At 39.9% G+C, this 23736-nt stretch overlaps 1 protein-coding gene across 8 annotated transcripts in view; it reads right to left on the bottom strand.

The window, feature by feature from the left end:
• ALMS1 (ALMS1 centrosome and basal body associated protein) overlaps positions 1-23367 on the bottom strand; it is a 234137-nt gene extending 210770 nt beyond the window's left edge. For 2 of the 8 annotated variants that reach the window (XM_033175107.1, XM_033175106.1), the window contains exon 1: positions 22944-23366. In XM_033175107.1, coding sequence (XP_033030998.1) covers positions 22944-23261 — 318 coding nt within the window. In that variant the 5' untranslated portion in view covers positions 23262-23366. Of the gene's footprint in view, positions 1-22731; positions 22911-22943 lie in introns of those variants that run through there. The other 6 variants (XM_033175099.1, XM_033175101.1, XM_033175104.1 and 3 more) reach the window with 4 other exon arrangements.
• Positions 23368-23736: the final 369 nt, after the last annotated feature.

The following is a 23736-nucleotide window of genomic DNA, read 5'->3' as shown; positions in this document are numbered from 1 at the left end:
ACCTGAACAGCACTACAGACCAATTGGACCTAACATACATATACAGAACATTCCACCCAACGACAGCATAATATACATTCTTCTCAAGTGCACATGAAATATTCCCCAGGATACGCCACATGTTAGGCCACAAAGTATTAGGTATCTTTTCTGATCACAACAGAATGAAACTAGAAGGTAGCTGCAGAAAAAGAAGTGGAAAATCAAGAAATTTGTAGAAATTAAACAACAAACTCTTAAAAAGACAACGGGTCAAGGAAGAAGTAACAAAGGAAATAAGAAAATACATTACAACAAAAATGAAAGCACAAAATACCAAAGCTTATGGAATGTAGCAAAAGTAGGACTAAGAAGGTAATCTACAGTCGTAAATGCCTATATTAAAAAAAAAAAAATCATGTCAACAATCTAACATTACACCTTGAAGAACTAGAAAAAGAAACTAAACCCAAAGTGATTAGAAGGAAAAAAATAAAAAAGATTAGAGCAGAGATAAAGAAAAGAGAATAGAAAAATAGTACGAAAAAATCAAGAAAACCAAGTTATTTGAAAATATCAACAAAACTGACAAACCTTTAGCTAGACTGACTAAGAAAAAGAAATGCCTCAAATAACTAAAATCAGAAATGAAAGAGAGGACGACATGACAACCAATGCCATAGAAATAAAAAGGATTCTAGGAGAATACTATGAACAACTGTACTCCAACTAATTGGACAGCCTAAAAGAAACAGATCAATTCCTAGAAACACACAGCCTACCAAGACTGAGTAACATGAAAAAATAAGAAAATCTCAACAGACCAGTAACAAGGAAATTGAATCAATAATCCAAAACCTCCCAACAAAGAAAAGCCCATGGCCGGGCGCAGTGGCTCACACCTGTAATCCCAGTACTTTGGGAGGCCAAGGCAAGAGAAACGCTTGAGCTCAGGAGTTAGAAACCAGCCTAGGCAACATGGTGAGATCCCGTCTCTGCTAAAGACACAAATAAAATAGCTGGACATGGTGGTGCTTGCCTGTGGTACCAGCTACTTAGGAGGCTGAGGTGGGAGGATTGCTTGAGCCTGGAGGGCAGAGGTTGCAGTGAGCTAAGATTGCAACACTGCACTCCAACCTGGGTGACAAAGTAAGACCCTGTCTCCAAAAAAAAAAAAAAAAGCCCAGGACAAGAAAGCTAGCTTCACTGGAGAGTTCTACCACACATTTAAAGAAGAATTAACACTAATCCTCCTGAAACAATCCCAAACAATTGCAGAGGAGGGAATACTTCCAAATCATTCTATGAGGCCAGCATTATCCTGATACCAAAGTCAGACAAAGACATTAGAAGACTATAAACCAATATCCCTGATGAATATTGATGTAAAAATCCTCAACAAAATATTACCAATAAGAATTCAGCATATATTAAAAGGATTACACACCATGACCAAGTAGAATTCTTGGAATACAAGGATGGTTCAACATACAAAAATTGATCAATGTAATACACCACATTCACGGAAGGACAAAACCACATGATCATTTCAAATGAAACAGAAATAGTACTTCACAAAATTCAACACCCTTTCATTATTTAAAAAAAAAAAAAGTCAACAGACTACAAACAGAAGAAAACTACCTCAACATAATAAAAGCTATATGTCCCACAGCTCATATCATACTCAATGGTGAAAAACTGAAAACTTTTCCTCTAAGATCAGAAACAAGACAAAGATGCTTGCTCTCACCCTTCTACTCAACACAGTATTGGAAATCCTACTAAAGCAATTAGGCAAGAAAAAGAAATATAAATTGAAAGGAAAAAAGTCCTATATACTGAAAACCCCCTACAAGACTCCAAAATCGACACTGTTAGAAGAAACAGGCCAGGCACAGTGGCTCATGCCTGTAATCCCAGCACTTTGGGAGGCCAAAGTGGGTGGATCACTTGAGGTCAGGAGTTTGAGACCACCCTGACCAACAATGGCGAAACCCCATCTCTGCTAAAATACAAACATTAGCCAGGTGTGGCAGCGCACCTGTAGTCCTAGCTACTTGGGAAGCTGAGGCAGGAGAATCACTTGAACCCAGGAGGTGGAGGTTGCAGTGAGCAGGGATCGAGCCACTGCACTCCAGCCTGGGCAACAGAGTGAGACTCTGTCTCAAAAAAAAAAAAAAAAAAAGAAGAAACCCAGTAAAGTCGCAGGATACAAAATCAATATATGAAAATTAGTTGCACTTCTGTACACAAATAACTACTTATATGAAAAAGAAATCAAGAAAACCATCCCACTTACGATAGCACCAAAAAACAAAATAAAAAGACTTAGAAATAAATGTAACCAAGAAGGCAAAAGATCTATCCACTGAAAACTGCAAAACTAATGAAAGAAATTAAGGATGCAAATAAACAGAGATATTCCATGTTCATGGACTGAAATAATTAATGTTAAAATGTATGTACTAGCCAAAGCAATACAAAGTCAATGTAATCCTTATGAAAATTCCAATGGCATTTTTCACAAAAATAGAAAAAAAATCTAAAATTCATATAGAACCACAAAAGACTCTAAAGAGCCAAAGTAATTCTGTAAGACAAAAACAAAGTTGGAGGAAGCACATTTCCTGGTTTCAAATTATATTACAAAGTTATAGTAACCCAAACAGTGTGGTACTGGAATAAAAAACAGACACGTAAACCAGTGGAACAGAATAGACAGAGAAAAATAAACCCAAGCATATATGATTCGCTAATTTCTGACAAGGGCACCAAGAAGACACAATAGGGAATAGAAGGTCTCTTCAAATAATGGTGCTGAGAAAATTAAATTTCCACATGCAAAAGAATGAAATTGGACCTTTACCTTATACCATCAGCAAAAATCAACTCAAAGTTGATTAAAGAACTCAACATGAAGACTTAAAACCATAAAACTCCCAGAAGAAAATATATGGGAAAAGCTCCTTGACATTTGTCTTGGCAATGTTTTTTTTGGATATCACAACAAAAGCTCAGGCTACAAAAGCAAAAATAGGTAAATGGAACTAAATCAAGCTAAAGAGTTTCAAAGTAAACAACAAAATGAAAAGACAGTCTACTACAGATGAGGAGAAAATATCTGCAAACCATATAATATCTGATAAGGAGTCAATTTCCACAATATATAAAGAACTCATGCAACTCAGTAGAAGAAAAAACAAATAATCTAATTTTAGAATGGGCAAAGGACCTGAATAAATATTTCTACAAAACAGAAAAAAAAGAAAACAAAAATGGCCAACCAGCAAAGGAAAAGATGTTCAACATTACTATCAGGGAAACGCAAATTAAAACCATAATGAAATATCATCTCACACTTGTTAGAATGGCTATTATTTAAAAAACAAAAAGATTCAAGAGATAAGTGTTGGCAAGGGTGTGGAAAAAAGAGAACCCTTGTACACTGTTGGTGGCAACGTAAACCAGTGCAGCAATTGCAGAAAACAGTGTAAAGTTTTCTAAAGTAATTAAAAATAGAATTACCATTGGGCACGCTGGCTCACGCCTTTAATCTCAACACTCTGGGAGGCCAACAAGGGCAGATCACTTGAGGTCGTTTGAGACCAGCTTGGCCAACATGGCGAAACCCCGCCTCTATTAAAAATACAAAAATCAACCAGGCAGGGTAGTGCACAACTGTAACCCCAGCTACTCAGGAGGCTGAGACACAAGAATCACTTGAATTCGGGAGGCGGAGGTTGCAGTGAGTTGAGAACGCACCACTGCACTCCAGCCTGAGCAACAAAGCGAGATTCTGTCTTAAAATAAAAAAGAAAGAAAGAAAGAAAAAGTACTACTGTATGACCTAGCAATTCCATTTCTGGGAAAAACCTAAAGAAAATGAAACCACCACCTCATACAGATACCTGCACTCCCATGTTCATTGCGCATTATCACAATAGCTATGAACACAACTAAAGTATCCTTTGATGAATACACTATGAATATACACACATACACTCACACTCAGACACATACACATACACACACACAGACACATACACACGGGGAGAGGAAGGGGGAAGAGGAGGAATATTATTCAACCTTAAAAAGGAAGGTGATCCTGCCATTTGTGGCATGAATAAACCTGGACGATAGAAAAATACTGCATGATCTCACTATATATGAAATCTCTTTTTTAAAGTCAAGTACAAACAAGTAGAAGTGAGGAACAGGGGAGGAAATGGGGAGATGTAGGTCAGAGGATTCAAAGTTGCAGGTATGACGGACGAGCAAGTTTAGCAATTCAATGTAAAATACAAGCACTATAGTTAATAATATTGTATTATATTTAGGATTCTTGCTAAAAGGAATTTAGATGCTTTTGCAACCAAAAAAAGGCAGTAACTGTGTGAGATAATGAATATGTTAATTTGCTTGACTATGGCAACCATTTCACTAGGTATATGTATATCAAAACATCATGATGTATAAATATATACAATAAAGGAAAAAATAAACTAGAAATCAATAACAGAAAAATAGCTGGAAAATCCCAACATACTGAAGAGATTAAACAACGTATTTCTAAATAGCATGTGAGTCGAAGAACTCTCAAAAGAAATTTTGGCCGGGCGCGGTGGCTCAAGCCTGTAATCCCAGCACTTTGGGAGGCCGAGACGGGCGGATCATGAGGTCAGGAGATCGAGACCATCCTGGCTAACACGGTGAAACCCCGTCTCTACTAAAAAATACAAAAAAAAAAAAAAAAAAAAGAAATTTTAAAATATTTTAACTAAATAAAAGAATTCAACTTATCAAAATTCGTGATGCAGCAAAAGCAGTGCTAACTGGGAAATTTATAACACTGAATGTATATATTAGAGAAAAAATCTGAAATCGATTATCAAAGCTTCCAACTTAGGAAACTAGAAAAAGAAGAATAAATCATATCTAAAGTGAGAAGAAAATAAACAAAAAGTAGAGCAGAAATCAATGAAATTGAGAACAGCAAATAAAGAGAGAAAATCAGTGAAAGCTTAAATGCTGGTTCTTTTGAAAAGATCAATAAAACCAATAAACCTCTAGCCAGGCTAATAAAACAAGATAAAGGATGCAAATTATAAACATCAAAAATGAGGCCAGGCATGGTGGCTCACTCCTGTAATCCCAGCACTTTGGGAGGCCAGGGTGGGCAGATCACTTGAAGCCAGGAGTTTGAGACCAGCCTGGACAATGTGGCGAAACCCTAAATCTACTAAAAATGCAAAAATTAGCCAGTCATGGTGGCACACACCTGTAATCCCAGCTACTGAGGTGGATGAGGCACAAGAATCACTTGAACCCAGGAAGCAGAGGTTGCAGTGAGGGAGATTGCACCACTGCACTCCAGCCTAGGTGACACAGCAAGTCTGTCTCAAAAAAAAGAAAAAAGAAAGAAAAAGAGGACATCACAACAGATCCCATGGACATTAAAAGGATAATAAAGGAACACTGTAAACAACTCTATGCCCACAAATTTGATAGTCAAGATAAAATAAATGATTTCTTAAAAGAGACAATCTGGGCCAGGCGCAGTGGCTCACGCCTGTAATCCCAGCACTTTGGGAGGCCGAGACGGGCGGATCACGAGGTCAGGAGATTGAGACCATCCTGGCTAACACAGTGAAACCCTGTCTCTACCAAAAATACAAAAAATTAGCCGGGTGCGGTGGCGGGCGCCTGTAGTCCCAGCTACATGGGAGGCTGAGGCAGGAGAATGGAATAAACCCGGGAGGCAGAGCTTGCAGTGAGCCGAGATTGCGCCACTGCACTCCAGCCTGGGCGACAGAGTGAGACTCTGTCTCAATGAAAAAAATAAAAAAAAAAAAAAAGAAAAGAGACAATCTGTCAAATCTGACACAAAAAATAGACAAAATGAATAGGGCTATATCTATTAAAAACACTGAATCATGAATTAATAGCCTTCTAAAACAGAAAGCAGCAGACCCAGACAGGTTCACTGGTAATGTTACCAAACCCTGAAGGAGGAAATTGTACCAGTTCTCTAAAATCTCTCAGAAGACAGAATCAGAGAGAATACTTCTTAATCATTCTATGAGGTCTGTATTACCCTACTGCCAATACCACACAAACACATTACAAAAAAAGAAAGCTACAGACCACGATCTCTCACAAACATCAACGTAAAAATTCTCAGCAAAATATTAGCAAATCAAATTTAACAATGTACAAAAGTATTGTATATCATGATCAAGTGGATTTATCCCACGTATGCAAAATTGATTTAACATTCAAAAATCAGTTAAGGCTGGGCACAGTGGCTCCCACCTGTAATTCCAGCACTTTGAGAGGCCAGGGTGAGGAGATCACTTGAGCTCAGGAGTTCGAGACCAGCCTGGGCAATAAAGTGAGACCCCCGTCTCTAAAAAAAATACAAAAATTAGCCTGGTGTGGTGGCACATGCCTGTGGTCCCAGTTACTCAGGAGGCTGAAGTAGGAGGATGGCTTGAGCCTTGGAGGCAGTGATTGCAATGAACCAAGATCACACCACTGCACTTTAGCCTGGGTGACAAAGCCAGACCCTATCTCAAAAAAAAAAAAAAAAAAAAAAATCAGTTAATATAATCCATCACATTGATAAGCTTCAGAAGAAAAACCACATGATCATATAATAGATGCAGAAAAAACATTTGACAACCTCTTCACAATCAAAATTCTCATTAAAGTAGGAATAGAGGAGAATATTCTCAACTTGATATAGAGTACCTATAAAAAATCCTACAACTAATATCATACCTAATGACACTTGAAGCTTTCCCTCTAAGATCAAGAACAAGGCAAAGATTCCCTCTCTGATATGGTTTGGATATGTGTCCCTTCCAAATCTCATATTGAAATGTAATCCCCAGTGTTGGAGGTGGGGTGTGGTACAAGGAGACTGGATCATGGGGGTAGATCCTTCGTGATTAGTTTAACACCATTCCCTTAGTGGTAAGTGAGCTCTCACACTAAGTTCACAGAAGACCTGGTTATTTAAAAGAGTGGCACCTCCTCCCTTGCTCTCTGGCTTCTGCTCTCGCCATGTGAGACACCTGCCCCCACTTCACCTTCCACCATGATTATAAGCTCACCAGAAGCAGATGCTGGCACAAAGCTTCTCATACTCTGCAGAACCATGAGTCAATTAAACCTCTTTTCATTGTAACTTACCCAGCCTCAGGTATTTCTTTTTTTTTTTTTTTTTTTTTTTGAGGCAGAGTCTCGCTCTGTCGCCCGGACTGGAGTGCAGTGGCCGGATCTCAGCTCACTGCAAGCTCCGCCTCCCGGGTTTACGCCATTCTCCTGCCTCAGCCTCCCGAGTAGCTGGGACTACAGGCGCCCGCCACCTCACCCGGCTAGTTTTTGTATTTTTAGTAGAGACGGGGTTTCACCGTGTGAGCCAGGATGGTCTCGATCTCCTGACCTCGTGATCCGCCCGTCTCGGCCTCCCAAAGTGCTGGGATTACAGGCTTGAGCCACCGCGCCCGGCCAGGTATTTCTTTATAGCAACACAATGATGGCCTAATACACCCTCTCACCACTGTCCAACAGTGTATTGGAGGTCACAGCTAATGCAATAAGACAAGAAAAGGAAATAAAAGGTACACAGTTTGGGAAGGAGGAAATAAAACTCTGTTTGCAGATGACATGACTGTCAGTCTATATAGAAAATTCAGGCCAGGCACAGTGGCTCACGCCTGTAATCTCAGCACTTCGGGAGGCTGAGGAGGGCGGATCGCAAGGTCAGGAGTTTGAGACCAGACTGGCCAACATAGTGAAACCCCATCTCTACTAAAAATACAAAAAAAAAAAAAAATTACCCAGGCGTGGTGGCAGGCACCTGTAATCCTAGCTACTCAGGAGGCTGAGGCAGGAGAATCATTTGAACCTGGGAGGCGGAGGTTGCAGTAAGCCGAGATCGCATCACTGCACTCCAGCCCGGGTGACAGTGCGAGACTCAATCTCAAAAAAAAAAAAGAAAATCCAAAAGAACTGACAAAACTTTCCTGGAACTAATAAGTAAAACTAGCAAAATTGCAGAATATAGGTTAATATATAAAAGTCAATCACTTCCTATATACCAGCAATGACGAGGAATTTGAAGTTAAAAGTACAATACCATTTACGTCAACAACCCAAGCAATGAAATATTTAGATATAAATCTAACTTAATACATGTAAGATCTATATGAGGAAAACTATAAAACTTGATGAATGAAATCAACTAAATAAATGAGAAGGTATTTCAACTTCATGAAATACTCAATATTGTCAAAATGTCAGTTCTTCCCAACTTGATCTATTAAAGATCAATGCAATCCCAATCAAAATCCCAGCAATATTTAATACACATCAATGAATTCAATCTAAAGTTTATAGGGAGAGGCAAAAGACTCCGAATTGGAGGACTGACACTACCCAACTTCAAGACTTACCATAAAGCTACAGTAATAAAGACAGCGTGTGTCAACGAAATAGACACACTGATCAATAAAACAGAATTGAAAGCCCAGAAACAGACCCATATAAATGTATTCAATTGATTTTTTGATTAAAAAAAAAACAAAAGGCAATACAATGGAGAAAGTCTTCTCAATAAATGGTGCTGGAACAACTGGACATTTACATGCAAAACAATGAACCCAGAGACAGACTTGACATCCTTCACACAAAAAAATTAACTCAATTCAAAGTGCAAAAGTATAAAAAGACCTAAATGCAAAGTGCAAAAGTATAAAACTCCTAGAAGGTAACATAGGAGAAAATCTAGATATCCTTGGTTTAGGTGATGGCTTTTTGGATATAATACTAAAGGCATATAATCTATGAAAGAAATAATTGATAAGCTGGACTTAATTAAAAACTTATTCTGCTTTGTGAAAAACACAGTCAAAAGAATAAAAAGACAAGCTATAGACACCTGTGTGATTCATGATGTTAACAGTGAGGGAGGCTATGGGGGGGCGGGCAGGGCACAGATGAGAACTCTCTGTATTGCCCAGTCAATGTGGCTGTGAACCTAAAACTGCTCTAAAAGGTAAAGTCTGTTTAAAAGCAAAACCGCACGCCTGTAATCCCAGCACTCTGGGAGGCCGAGGCAGGTGGATCACCTGAGGTCAGGAGTTCGAGACCAGCCTAACATGGTAAAACCCCATCTCTACTAAATACAAGAAAAAAAAAATTAGCTGAGCGTGGTGGCACATGCCTGTATTCCCAGCTACTTAGGAGGCTGAGGCAGGAGAATCACTTGAATTCATGAGGCAGAGGTTGCAGTGAGCCAAGATAATGCCACTGCACTCTAGCCTGGGCAACAAGAGTGAAATACCATCTTAAAAAAAAAAACAGAGGTCTGGTGAAGCATATAAAGAGCTCTGAAGTAATCATTCCCATCCCCATCTCTCTCTCTCTCTCTCTCTCTCACACACACACACACACACACACACACACACAAAAGCTGAACAACTAAAAAATCAAAACTCTTCTTATATCCATCAGAGAACTGAGATGAAGAACAAACTATTGTTCCAAAAGTTGGAGACACACATACACAGAGAATCACATCAGACCAGAAACGCAAGAACAGAAACCATTGTGGGAACTAACTAGTACTAGGGAAGAAAAAACTAGTATAATTGACAAATTGCTGGAGGTGCAATGCAGACAACTTTGAGAATCAAAAGCTGCAGGGAAACCAGTCTTACGAAGGGCCTCCATACTTCTGTAAGTTTTATCTCCACAACCCCTAGCATGTTACCCCAGTTAAGACGACAGAAAAATACCCACTCTCCAGTTAGGGGGAGGGAGTTGGGGGATAGTCATTTTGAATATTCCCAGAGTAGTTTGTTCTTCTTAGAAAACTTGCCCTCAAACTATTTTACCAGAGCCTAACCAACTAGAGTTTTACAGACTAACTGACCTCAGAGAAAGGAAATACCCAGCTTCAGCCCACTGTAACTTTTGAGGAAGGGGAAGGGAAATAACCAACTCAAGCCCACTGGATCCTTCAACATGGGAGCAGAGAAATAGCCAACTCTAGCCCCTTCTAGCCTTCCTCTCTCACCTGTGAGTGGGGGATGAGAAACATTGATGAAGGTCACAGCCCAGAGGAAAGACTGAGACCTAATCATAGGACTACAGAACACTTCCCCTCACCCCAAAACTTTATCACTGTATCAGTAGGGCTCCTGATAGTAACAGAGGAATGTAACTGAAAGAACACCACATCCCAGATCTTACCTAAGAAGAAATCCTTAGGGAAACCCAAAGCCAATGGGAGATACAAAATCAAGGTCACCAGGGGAAATTTTAGTCTCTGAAACCTATAGTATGGCAAACAGTAAATACAGTGCAACCTCTAATGAGATAAATAAAGACCTATTTACCTCAGTTCCTTTCACATCCAAGTACATCATGTTTGGTTTTCAACCAAAAATTACAAGGCATACTAAAAGACAAAAACACAGTTTGGAAGAGACTGAGCAAGCATTACAACCAGACTCAGATATGGCAGATGCTGGAATTTAAGTTTGGGAAGACTAAAACGTTCTGGAGATGGACTGTAGTGATGGTTACACAACAATGTGAATGTACTTAATGCCACTTAAAAAATGGTTAAATGGTCAATTTTATGTTATGTGTATTTTACCACAGTAAAAAAGAAAAAAAAAATCAAGGGGGAAGAAACAAGTAAGCTATTAAACCATGAAAAGACATGGAGGAATTTTAAATGTACATTGCTAAGTGGCAGAAGTCATTCTGAAAAGGCTACATACTGTAAGGTTCTAATTAGATGACAATGCAAAGACAAAACTACAAAAACAGCAAAAATATCAGTGGTTGCCAGGATTTCAAAAATAAGGAAGGAACGATGAACAGGTGAAATTCAGGAGATTTTTAGGACAGTGAAATCATTCCATATGACACCACATGTTCCACCATAACAGTGGAAACATGTCATTATTCATTTGTCAAAACCCAAAGAATGTACAAAACGGAGTAAACCATAATACAAACTACGAATTTTGATAATAATGTATTGGCCAGGTGCAGTGGCTCAAGCCTGTAATTCTAGAACTTTGGGAGGCCAAGGCAGGCAAACCACTTGAGGTCAGAAGTTTGAGACCAGCCTGACCAACATGGTGAAACCCCATCTCTACTAAAAATACAAAAAAATTAGCTGGGCATGGTGGCACATGCCTGTAATCTCAGCTACTTGGGAGGCTGCGGCAGGAGAACTGTGTAAACTCGGGAGGCTGAGGTTGCAGTAAGCCAAGACTGCGCTACACTGTATGTTGTCAAAATTTTGTTGATATTTCAAGAGACAGAGCGAGACTCCATCTCAAAGTAAATAAACAAATAAATAATAATGATATGTATTAATACTAGCTCATCAATTATAACAAATATACCACACTACTGCAACACAGAAAGGAGGGAAGGAGGAAGTGGTGAATAAGAATTCTGTACTTTCTGCTCAATTTTTCTGTAAACATATAGCTACTTCCTAAAAAGATCTATTTTTTTTTCTAAAGAACAGAACATCTAGACAAAACACTAACAAGGAAATATAAGATGTGAACAACACTATAAACAACTAGACCTAGTAAGAATCATAGAACATTCCATCTGAGAGCAGCTTAATATGCCTTCTTTTTGAGTACGAATGGAACATTCCCCAAGATAGACCATGTGTTAGGCCATAAAACCTCAAAAATTTTAATAATTAAAATCATAAGGTATATTCTCAAATCAAAATGAAATGAATTTAAAATCAACAACAGAGGAAATCAGAGAAACTCACAAATATGCGGAAAGTAAGCAACAGACTCCTAAACAACCAATAGGTCAAAAAAAAAAAATCACAAAAAAGAATTTTAAGTATTTTAAGATGACAAAAACACCACATACCAAAACTTATGAGTTGCAACTGAACTGGTACTCAGAGGGAAATTTATAGTTATAAACATGTATATTACAAATAGAATAAAGATAAATATTCTAGTCTTCCATCTTAAACTAGAAAAGAGAAAACTAAACCTGAGCAAAGCAGAAGCGTTCAAATGGAAATAAACAGAGAATAATGAAAAGAAATCAAACCAAAAGACAGTCTCTGGAAATATCAACAAAATTTTAAAACCTTTAACTAGACTCACCAAGGAAAAAAGAGACTCAAACTACCAAAATAAAAAATATAAAAGGGGACTTCACTGCCAACTTTACAGAAATACAAAGCATTATAAGAGAATACTATTTTTAAACTGTATGTCAACAAATTTGATAACTTAGAGGAGATGGACAAACGCCCAGAAAAATCACACATTACTGAAACTGACTTAAGAAAGAATGGACAATCTGAATAGACCCACAACAAGAAAAAAGAGTGATTTAGTAATTAAAATACTATGCCCCACCCTGCAAAAAAAAAAAAAAGACCCCAGACCCATTTGATGTATCCAATCAAACTTTCAAATAATTAACGCCAGTCCTTCACAAACTTTTCCAAAAACAATAGGAATACTTTCAATTCACGTTGAGGTCAATATTACCCTGATACCAAACCAGACAAAGGCATCAAAAGAAAACTACAGACCAGTATATCTTACAAATATAAATGGAATAACTCAAACAAAATACAAGCATGAGTGTGTGTGTATTTCTATGACAGGCAACACATAAAATGTTTATACACTGTGACAAAGTGAGTTATCTTCACCAAGGCTGGTTTAATAACCTAATATCAATTCATGTAATACATCGATTAATAGTTTGACAAAATTATTATTAAAAACACTCAAGAAATTAGGGATAGAAACTTCATCAATAATGATAAGGGCATCTATTAAAAATGCACAACTAACATCGTACTCAGAGGTAAAAGAGTGGATGCTTTCTCCCTAAGACAAGCTTGTCTAACCCACAGCCCCAGGACCATGAATGTGGCCCAACACAAATTCGTAAGCCTTCTTAAAACATGATAGTTTTGCAGTCTTTTTTTTTTTTTTTGCTCATCAGCTATTGTTAGCGTATTTTACATGAGGCCCAAGACAATTCTTCTAATGTGGCCCAGGAAAGCCAAAAGATTGGACACCCCTGCCCTAAGATCAGGAATAAAAAAGCATACACACTCTTACCGCTCCTATTCAATATTTTACTAAAGGTTCTAGCCAGGGCAATTAGCCATAAATAAATAAATAAAAGGCATCCAGATTGGAAAGAAAAAATAAAGCTATATATATTTGCCCTTGACATGATCTTTATCAGAAAATCATAGAGAACCCACAAATAATCTATTAGGATGAATAAACAAGTTCAGAAGAGATTCAGAAACAATATTAATACATATAAAAATCAAGTGTTTTTAAACATTTACAACGAATAACCCAAACATTCAATTAAGAAAAATAATTCCGGCCGGGCGCGGTGGCTCAAGCCTGTAATCCCAGCACTTTGGGAGGCCGAGACGGGCGGATCACGAGGTCAGGAGATCGAGACCATCCTGGCTAACATGGTGAAACCCCGTCTCTACTAAAAAATACAAAAAACTAGCCGGGCGAGGTGGCGGGCGCCTGTAGTCCCAGCTACTCGGGAGGCTGAGGCAGGAGAATGGCGTGAACCCAGGAGGCGGAGCTTGCAGTGAGCTGAGATCCGGCCACTGCACTCCAGCCTGGGCAACAGAGCGAGACTCCGTCTCAAAAAAAAAAAAAAAGAAAGAAAAAGAAAAATAATTCCGCTTACAATACCATTAAAAACAATAAAATACTTTGAATAATTTAAGAAAAAAATGTGCAATTCTGAAAACTATAAAACATCATTGAAATTTAAACATCTAATTAGTTGTATGCCACATAAGAACATTTCCATCAACTACAGACCACATACATAATGGTGGTCCTACAAGATTATAATACCGGCCCGGCATGGTGGCTCACGCCTCTAATCCCACCACTTTGGGAGGCCAAGGCGGGCAGATCACTTGAGTCAGGAGTTCAAGACCAGCCTAGGCAACATGGCAAAAACCCGTCTCCACTAAAAATACAAAAATTAGCCAGGCGTGGTGACACACACCTGTAATCCCAGCTACTCAGGAGGCTGAGACATGAGAATCACTTGAGACTGGGAAGTAGTGGTTGCAGTGAGCCAAGATTGGTCACTGTACTCCAGCCGGGGTGACAGAACAAGACTCTGTCTAAAAATATATATATATATAAATTTATATATATTTATATATATTTATAAAATTTGCGTGTTAGATACACAAATACTTACCATGATGTTACAACTGCCTACAGTATTCAGTACTGTAACATGCTGTATAGGTTTGTAGCCTAGGAGCAAACGGTTAGACTATATAGCCTAGGTGTGTAGTAGGCTATGTCATCTAGGTTTGCGTACATACACTATATGATGTTTGCACAACAATGAAATAGTGTAATGAAACATTTCTCAGAATGTAACCTCATCATTAATTGACACAACTATAAATGAAAAGATATCCCATGTTCATGAACCAGATGATTAGGCCAGGCACAGTGGCTCACGCCTGCAATCCCAGCACTTTGAGAGGCCAAGGCAGGTGGATCGCTTGAGGTCAGGAGTTCGAGACCAGCCTGGTCAACATGGTGAGACCCCGTCTCTACCAAAAATACAAAAATAAGTCAGGCATGGTGGTATGCACCTGTAATCCCAGCTACTAGAGGCTGAGGCAAGAGAACTGCTTGAACCCAGGAGGCAGAGGTTTCAGTGAGCTGAGATCGCACCACTGCACTCCAGCATGGGCAAGATTCCATCTCAAAAAAAAAAAAAGGACCAGATGATTTAACATCAAGATGATAATACTCCCAAATTGATTTACAGATTCATCACAATCTCTATCAAAATATTAGCTGGCTTCTTTGTAGAAATTGACAAGCTAATCTAAAATTCATATGGAATTGCAAGGGGCTCCAGAATGACTAAAATATCTTGAAAAACGAAAGCAAAGTTGGAGAACTCTCCCATTTCAAAACTTACTATAAAGCAATATTAATCAAAAGAGTGTCTCCTAGTCAGGCATGGTGGCTCACACTTGTAATCCCAACACATTGAGAGGCCGAGGTAGACAGATGGCTTTAATCCAATAATTTGAGACCAGCCTGGGCAACATGGTAAGATTCCATCTCTACAAAAACTACAAAAATTAGCCAGGCATGGTGGCATGTGCCTATAGTTCCAGCTACTTGGCAGGCGAGATAGGAGGTCCACTTGAGCCTAGGAGGTGGAGGTTGCAGTGAGCCAAGATTGCACCACTGCATGCACTCCAGCCTGGACAACAAAGAGACACCTGTCTCAGAAAAAAAAAAGTGTCTCCTGGCATAAGGTGGGCATATAGATCGATGAAATAGAATTGGGAATCCAGAAATAAACCCATATATCTATGGTTAACTGATTTTCTACAAGGATAATAAGACAAATCAATGGGGAAAAGAAGAGCCTCTTTAAAAATGGTGCTGCAAAAAGACAAACTGCCTGTTCTTCCAAGTGGGAGCTAAATAATATGTACACCTGGAAGGAAAGTATGGAATGACAGAGAATGGAATCTTGGAAGGGTGGGGAGTGTGAGAGGGGGTGGATGAAGAGAAATTACTTAATGAGTACAACATAGGCTACTCCAGTGATGGAGACACTAAAAGCCCTGACTTCACCACTATGCAATATATCAATGTAACAAAATTATACTTGAACTCTATAAATTTACACAAATAAAATTAAAAAAAAAACAGTGCTCGATAGTCACAAAAGAATAAAGTTTGAACCCTTTCTTCACATCATATACAAAAAGTAACTCAAAATGGATCAAAGACCTACATGTAATAGCAATACCATAAAATCTCAAAGAAAACATAGTAGGTCCTCATGACCTCACATTTGTCAAGGGACTATATCTTGTCCATCCCTTGATTGATAAGGGATTATATACGCAATATGCATATATATAAAGAATATACATAAAGAATTCTCACAATTCAATAGTAAATACACAAATAACCTAATTAAAGAATGGGCAAAAGACCTGAAGAGCTATTTCTTCAAAGAAGACACACAAATGGCCAAGAAGCACATGAAAAGATGCACGAACCATAAGGGAAATGCAAATCAAAACTACAAAAAAGTCAGGTAATAACAAGTGCTGATAAGGATGTGGAGAAACTGGAACTCTCATACACTGATAATAGGAATGCCACTTTGGAAAACAATCTGGCAGGTCCTTAAAAGGTTAACAGAATTCCGTATGTCCCAAAAATTCTACTCCTAGATATACATCCAAGAGAAATGAATCCATATGTCCACACATACACTTATATAAGAATGTCTACAGTAGCATTATACATAATAGACAAAAAGTAGGAAAAAAAAGTCCATCAACTAACGAATGGATATACAGAGTATCACATATCCACATAATAAAATACTATTCGGCCATACAAAGTAATGAAGTGCTGATACATGCCACATCACAGGTGAATCCTGAAACCATTAAGCTAAGTGAAAGAAGCCCAGTCACAAAAAAACCACATATTATTCCACTTATATGAAATGCCCAAAATAGATAAATCTATAGACAGAAAGTAGATTAATAGTTGCATATGGGGAAAGGAAGATGGGGGATATTAGCTAAATTAGTGTATGGGGTTTCTTTTAGAAGTGATAAAATGTTCTAAAATTGACAGCGATCATGATGGCACATATCTATGAATATACTGAAAACGGCTGAATTGTGCAGTTTAAATTAAGGGTGAATTGTACAGTATGTGAATGATATCTCAAAAAAGCTATTAAAATGTTTTTAAGGAAGTCAATTAAGCACTCAACACAAGGAAATACACACACACATCAAAGTAAACCTAAGGAAATAGTAAAAGATGAAAACTGAACTTATTAAAATTAATAATTAATTTTTTAATAATTAAAAAAATAAACAGCAACAGAATTAAACTTAAATCAAGAGCTGTGTCCTTGAATGAAAAATAAATTAGGCCGGGCGCGGTGGCTCAAGCCTGTAATCCCAGCACTTTGGGAGGCCGAGACGGGCGGATCACGAGGTCAGGAGATCGAGACCATCCTGGCTAACACGGCGAAACCCCGTCTCTACTAAAAAAACACAAAAAACTAGCCGGGCGAGGTGGCGGGCGAGGTGGCGGGCGCCTGTAGTCCCAGCTGCTCCGGAGGCTGAGGCAGGAGAATGGCGTGAACCCGGGAGGCGGAGCTTGCAGTGAGCTGAGATCCGGCCACTGCACTCCAGTTCGGGCTACAGAGCAAGACTCCGTCTCAAAAAAAAAAAAAAAAAAAGAAAAAGAAAAATAAATTAAATAAATCCCTACCTAGTCAAATCAGGAGAAAAATAAAGCATAATTACACAAAATTGGGAATGAGAAGTGAAAATAACCACAGAGGCAAATGAAAAAATAAAGAATACTGTGTAGCACTCCATTAAAATTAACTAGAAACTCTGAAAAGAATGATTTCCTAGGAAAATTATCAAAATTAACCCAAGAAAAGAGAACATATATATACTACAACCCTGAAAGGAATCCAGAGATAGTTTAAATGGTGATATCTTTTAAACATACAAGAAAGAAAAATTCCTTTGTACTTACACTGTTCCAGAAAAACAAAAATCATCCAACTACGTTTTATGAAAATGGCATAATATTGATGTCAAATTTGATAAATACTGGCCAAGAAAGCAAAAAACAAACAGAAAAACATTTAAAACCATTATCAAATATCTGCAAATGAAATCTAGCAGTTCCTCAAGAGAAAAGCACACGACGACTAAATAGTTTTTATCCTAGGAACACAAAACAGGATTAATATTAATAATAAAATGCATATGAATAGGTTAAAAAAAATTGTGCAATGTAGATAAATTTGGAGATGGGGAGCAGAAATGGAAGAGGTTCAGCCTGTGCTCTCCTTTGAAACTGTAACCTGCTGATGGGGGGATGTTGAACTCTGGGTGGGAGACAGAGGTTAAGAGGGAAGATAGGGAAAGAAGCTGACAGAGAGGAAACTAAAAAGATTTCCAAGCACTGTTGGGCCGGGTGCAGTGGCTCATCACGCCTGTAATCCTAGTACTTTGGGAGGCCGAGGCGTGTGGATAACCTGAGGTCAAGAGATCGAGACCATCCTGGCCAACATGGTGAAACCTTGTCTCTACTAAAAATACAAAAATTAGCTGGGCGTGGTGGCACGCATCTGTAGTCCCAGCTACTGGGGAGGCTGAGGCAGGAGAATCACTTGAACCCGAGAGGCGGAGGTTGCAGTTAGCCAAGATCATGCCACTGCCACTCCAGCCTGGTGACAAGAGCGAGAGACTCCATTTAAAAAAAAAAAAAAAAAAAGATTTCCAAGCACTGTGATGACCCAATTAAAAGTTGGAGACCAAGAATTTCTAGTGATACCAACCCAGAGAACTGAATTATCTTCCCGAGCACAACTCAGAAATTCAGGTTGAGGAATTACAAGAAGTGTTTGAATGGTCTGTAGGACCAGCATAAAAACAACATGAGGCTCTGAATCACTCACTTCCCTCTTAAAAAGACTTAGCTGTAAGACTGGTCATATTTTGCTTCAAATTTAAACAGTATCATAGCTTAACTCAGTCTCAGTAACAGGACTACAAACTTAATCACTGCCTTATATAACACCACTATAACTCCCTTATTATCTAGTGAGATATGAGAGTAAATTGAGTAACACAATTTTGTCATTTAACTTGAGAGTAAACTGGGTGAAATTAATATTTCCTATTATTTGATCTCATCCTCTAAATACACAGCATTAGATGTTATACAACACACCTAAAAACTTCATAGTTCATAAATTTCTAGCAAGAAATATACTAAGCATTTTCTCCTTAAAACACTTGCCAACCTATGCCAGTAAGTTTCAATATGCCAGTGAACTAAAGGAAAACGTATCTGAATACTCATTGTATCATCGTAAATCTACCTTTAACACAGAAAATCACCTATATATTCTCTATATTATCATCTATTCTCTCAGGTAAATAAGAAAATACCTAATTTCTCTCAGGGGAAAGAAAAAACTGTGGGGAGGAAAAAAATACTCTGGACTCTCAGAAGTAAGATTTTCTATTACCCATAGATAGTTCACTATTAGAGGCCAGACGCAGTGGCTCATGCCTCTAATCCCAACACTTTGGGAGGCTCAGGCAGGCAGATCACAGGTTAGGAGTTCAAGACCAGCCTGGCCAACATGGTGAAAGCCCATCTCTACTAAAAATACAAAAATTAGCCAGGCGTGGTGGTGGATGCCTGTAATCCCAGCTACTCGGGAGGCTGAGGCAGGAGAACTGCTTGAACCCGGGAGGCAGAGATTACAGTGAGCCAAGATCGTGATGCTGCACTCCAGCCTGGGTGACAGAGCAAGACTTCGTCTCAGGAGGAAAAAAAAAGATAGCTCATTATTAAACAGGATAATAATTTTCTCACATTGGCTGTATGTAAAAGAGGGTTAGCTTAAAAATTCCTCCTCTAGGTCCCTATCTCTCACCATATGCAAATATTAACTCAAGATGGATTGAAGACTTATATATAAGGCCCAAAACTATAATAATCCTAAAGAATACTTAGGAAAAAAGTTAATGATTAAGACCTAAAAAGCAAATGCAACAAAAATAGAAACAGACAAATGGAAATTAATTAAACTGAAGAGCTTCTGTACAGCAAGATAAACTACCAACAGAGTAAACAGACAACCTACAGGATGGCAGAAAATATCTGCAAACTATGCATCTGACAAAGGTCTAATATCCAGCATCTATCTATAAGGAACTCAAATCAACACGAAAAAAAAAATTCACTAAAAAGCAGGCAAAAGATTGCACAGACACTTCTCAAAAGAAGACATATGAGTGGCCAAAAAATATGAAAAAAATGCTCAACATCACTAAGCATCAGAGAAATGCAAATTAAAATCACAATGAGATACCATTCACACCAGTCAGGATGGCTATTATTAAAAAGTCAAAAAACAGATGTTGGAAAGGATGAGAAGAAAAGGGAACAGGTATACACTGTTGTTGGAAATGTAAGCTGTTCAACTCCTGTGGAAAGCAGTATGGAGATTTCTTGAAGAATTCAAAACAACTACCATTTGACCCAGCAATCCTACTACTGGGTTTCTATCCAAAAGAAAATAAATCATTTCATCAAAAAGACATCTGAGCCGGGCACAGTGGCTACAACTGTAGTCCCAGCACTTTGGGAAGCCAAGGCAGAGTATCACTTGAGCCCAGGTGTTCTAGACCAGCTAGACTCCATTAAAAAAAAAGTCTGTGCTCATATGTTTATCACAGCACCGTTCACAATAGCAAAGTCATGAAATCAACCTAAGTGTCCATCAACAACTGAATGGGTAAAAAAAAAAGGTAGTATGTATTAATATACATCATTGAATATTATACAGCCATAAACAGAATGAAATCCTGTTCTTTGCAGCAACATAAATGGAGCCTGAAGGCTATTTATCAAGTGAAATAATTCAGAAACAGAAAATCAAATACCACATGCTCTCACTGATAAGACAAGTGGGTACAATGCATATACAGAGACATAAAGATAGAATGCGCACAACAAGTACACACAGACACAAAGATGAAAATAAACAGGCACTGGGGGCTCCAGAAGGAGGAGAAAAGGGATGAAAAATTACCTATCAGGTACAATGTTCACTATTTGGGTGAGAGATTCACTAGAAGCCCAAACCTAACCATTATGCAGTATATCCATGTTAATTACGCGCATATGTACCCCCAAATCTAAAATTAAATTAAATTAAAATTTTGTTTAAAAAACTCCTCCTCTAGGCTTCAAGATAAAGATTTGCATATTAGTAGTTATTCAAGCAAGAAGTCACAGGACAAAAAAAAAGTTAGGAGACCTAGTCAACAAGTGTGGCTTTAATTATGGTCTCTATATAGATGACATACAACTTGGAATCTCTAGCCCAGACTTCTCCTTCAGTCTTCAAAACCAAACTCATAATCTTAAGATCCACCCAACCAATTCCAACACCCACTCACAGCCACCACCCCCACCATAAATCTGGCCATATCTTAATATTGGCACAACCATTCAAACAATAACCTAACACATGGCTACTTCACCTTTCACATCCCATCCGTTATTAAGTATGATGATTTTGCCTCTTAAATATCTCTCAAATCAGTCCACTTTTCCCTGTATCCACCAACACTTCCCTATTCCAAAATTTCATCATCCTTTGCATGCTAATGCTGCAATGGTCTCCTAATTTATGCCCTTGACCTGTGACTACTGCTCCCCATCCCACCTTGCTATCACAGCTGTTCTGCACTCTGCTATACACCTGATCTTTCTGAAACACCTATCTTATCATACATCTCCTCGTTTCAAATATTTTTGTCAACTCCCCAAAGCTCCAGAGATAAAGCCCCTAAATCCTTGGCATAGCACACAAAGCCTTGCAGTCTGTGCTCAAACCACATTGGCTTCTGGGTCCTGGAAAATGCCATGCTCTCTCTCACCAACAGTACCTTTTCATGTGTTTTTCCCTCAACTAGAGGACTCTTTCCCTCCCCTTTGCGTGATTAACCTTAAACTGTCTTCAGATGTCAGCTCTAGCATAACCTCCTCAAGGCTTTCCTAGCTTCACTGACAAGGCCAGATTATCTTACTTTATGCTTTCACAGAATATTAGCACATACTAGCTTTACTTTTATTTATATGATCATCTGAAATCTGTCTGCCTCCCTGTCTAGACCATGAACACGAGGAAGGCAGAGACCAAAAATGTTTGGGTTCACCAAGGTTTCCTTAGCACCCAGCACAATGTGTGGCACATGGTGAATCCTAATAAGACATGTTCAGTGAATTAAGTACCCCCTGGAATATTTACCAGACAAAACAACTACTGCTCATTAGTGACAAAACTCTACACCTTCACTGTCTGTGATGATGGAACTGTTCCATTATCTGCTCTGTCCAATATGGTAGCCACTAGCCTAGTGTGGTTGCTGAGTACTTGAAAAGTGCTAAGAACAGACGCATGGAATTTTTCGTTTTATTTATTTTTAACTCTTATTCAAAACTATAATAGTTTCCTCTTTAATTAAGATGTAAAAAGCCACACGTGGCTAGTGGCTACTGTACTGAACAGGGCAGGTCTTGCTCCTCGAAAAGCAGTAAGTTAAAAAAGAGGGTAAGGGCAGTAAATAAAATTGAAGAGTTATTTTCAAAATGATCTTCGGGTGGCCTACCATGAAATCGGCTTTCTCCATTGTGTATTATCTGTGCTTTCTAGTTTTCCAGACTGTTTGGAGCCACATCACAAGCCTCTTCCATTCCAAGCCCCTCCTATCGACTGGGGAACCCCTTTATTGCTACAAATGATTGTCCAGAGGAGGAAAACCTGCGGGGAGCCTCTCCAAACTAAGTGATCGCGCGGTGTACATTATCCACACTGCTCCCTCAGGGCAGTCCTGCAATTCAGTCAAGCTAATCTGTTCACGGTCTCCCCAACAAGACGCTCCCCAGACAACCACTCGCTCCGGTCCTACATCGCCTTTTCCCTCCTTCAGGGCTCGACACACCCGTGGTCCTCTCTCAGCGTTTCTCACCCCCACTCACGGGGAATGCAGACTCCACTGAACGTCTGTGGGAGTTCAAACGGCCCAAGACTCACCGAGGGGTAGGAAATGAGAAGTCTTTGCCACAAAGCCTTGGAGACGCGGAGCAGCCTGCCGGCACCTAGGCCGGAGTCAGGGCTGCCTACTAGCCTCAGCCGCGCGCCTTTTCTCCGTCAAGCTGCGAGACCGGCGGAAGGGCGGAGCGCTCGGGACGCAGCCTCCACCCTCCACTCGCCGCGGCTTCACACTCCTCCCCGGCCCGTCTCACCTTCTCCAGGGAGGTCCGCTCGCACTCCGAGTAGCGGTGCCTCGGAGGCGATGGCAGAGGCAAAATTCTGCCGGGGTGCGCCTGCAGCCAGGCCTTGGCCTCCTCGTCCTCCTCGTCGTCTGTACTTTCCAGATGCTGGTGCCCGTAGTGAGAGTCGGAGCCCAACTCCCGCCCCGCCTCTTCCTGCACCTCCTCCACCACCACGACGCCGTCCAAGTTCGCCGCCGCCGCCGCCGCCGCTGTAGCCTCCTCCTCCTTCTCGTCCTCCTCCTCCTCCTCCTCCAGCTCGCCCGGCCATGGCAGATCCTCGGGCTCCATGTTGGTGTCTCGCTCTGGGCGGCAGAGGAGGAGGAGGGAGGGGGGAGGGAGGGGAAGGGGAGAGACCTGACTGGCGGTTGTGGCCCAGCGTAGGCGCAGTGCCGCCCGCCTGGGCGGGGCCGGGAGACAGCGCGCGCGTTGCTAGGGACGCCGCGCGGGGCCCGGCGGGAAGGCCCCAGGGCGGAGATTTGAGACAGGCGACGCCGCCGCCTCGCCGCCGTCACCGGCCGGGACCTTGCGAACTGTACTGTAAGCTCACAATAAACCGGGACTGGGTGCCTCCCGGGGGCGCAGAGGGCCCCGCGCGAGGACAGTGTAGTTCTCGGCTGGGGTGGAGTTTAGCCCCTGCACAGAGAAGAGATCAAACTCTAGGACGTACCCGTTATAATCATAAAGTTTTAAAGGTTGAGTACCTCCTAACGTGTCAGGCTATATGGTGGGCGCTTGAACGTAACCGTGGAAAAGTGTCACGGGT

Source organism: Trachypithecus francoisi, unplaced genomic scaffold (genome assembly GCF_009764315.1).
Source record: "Trachypithecus francoisi isolate TF-2019V2 unplaced genomic scaffold, Tfra_2.0 Lachesis_group17, whole genome shotgun sequence".
In the NCBI taxonomy this organism is placed as follows: domain Eukaryota; kingdom Metazoa; phylum Chordata; class Mammalia; order Primates; family Cercopithecidae; genus Trachypithecus; species Trachypithecus francoisi.
The sequence above is the reverse complement of the archived record's forward strand: the minus strand, read 5'-3'. Positions and strand labels throughout refer to the sequence as shown.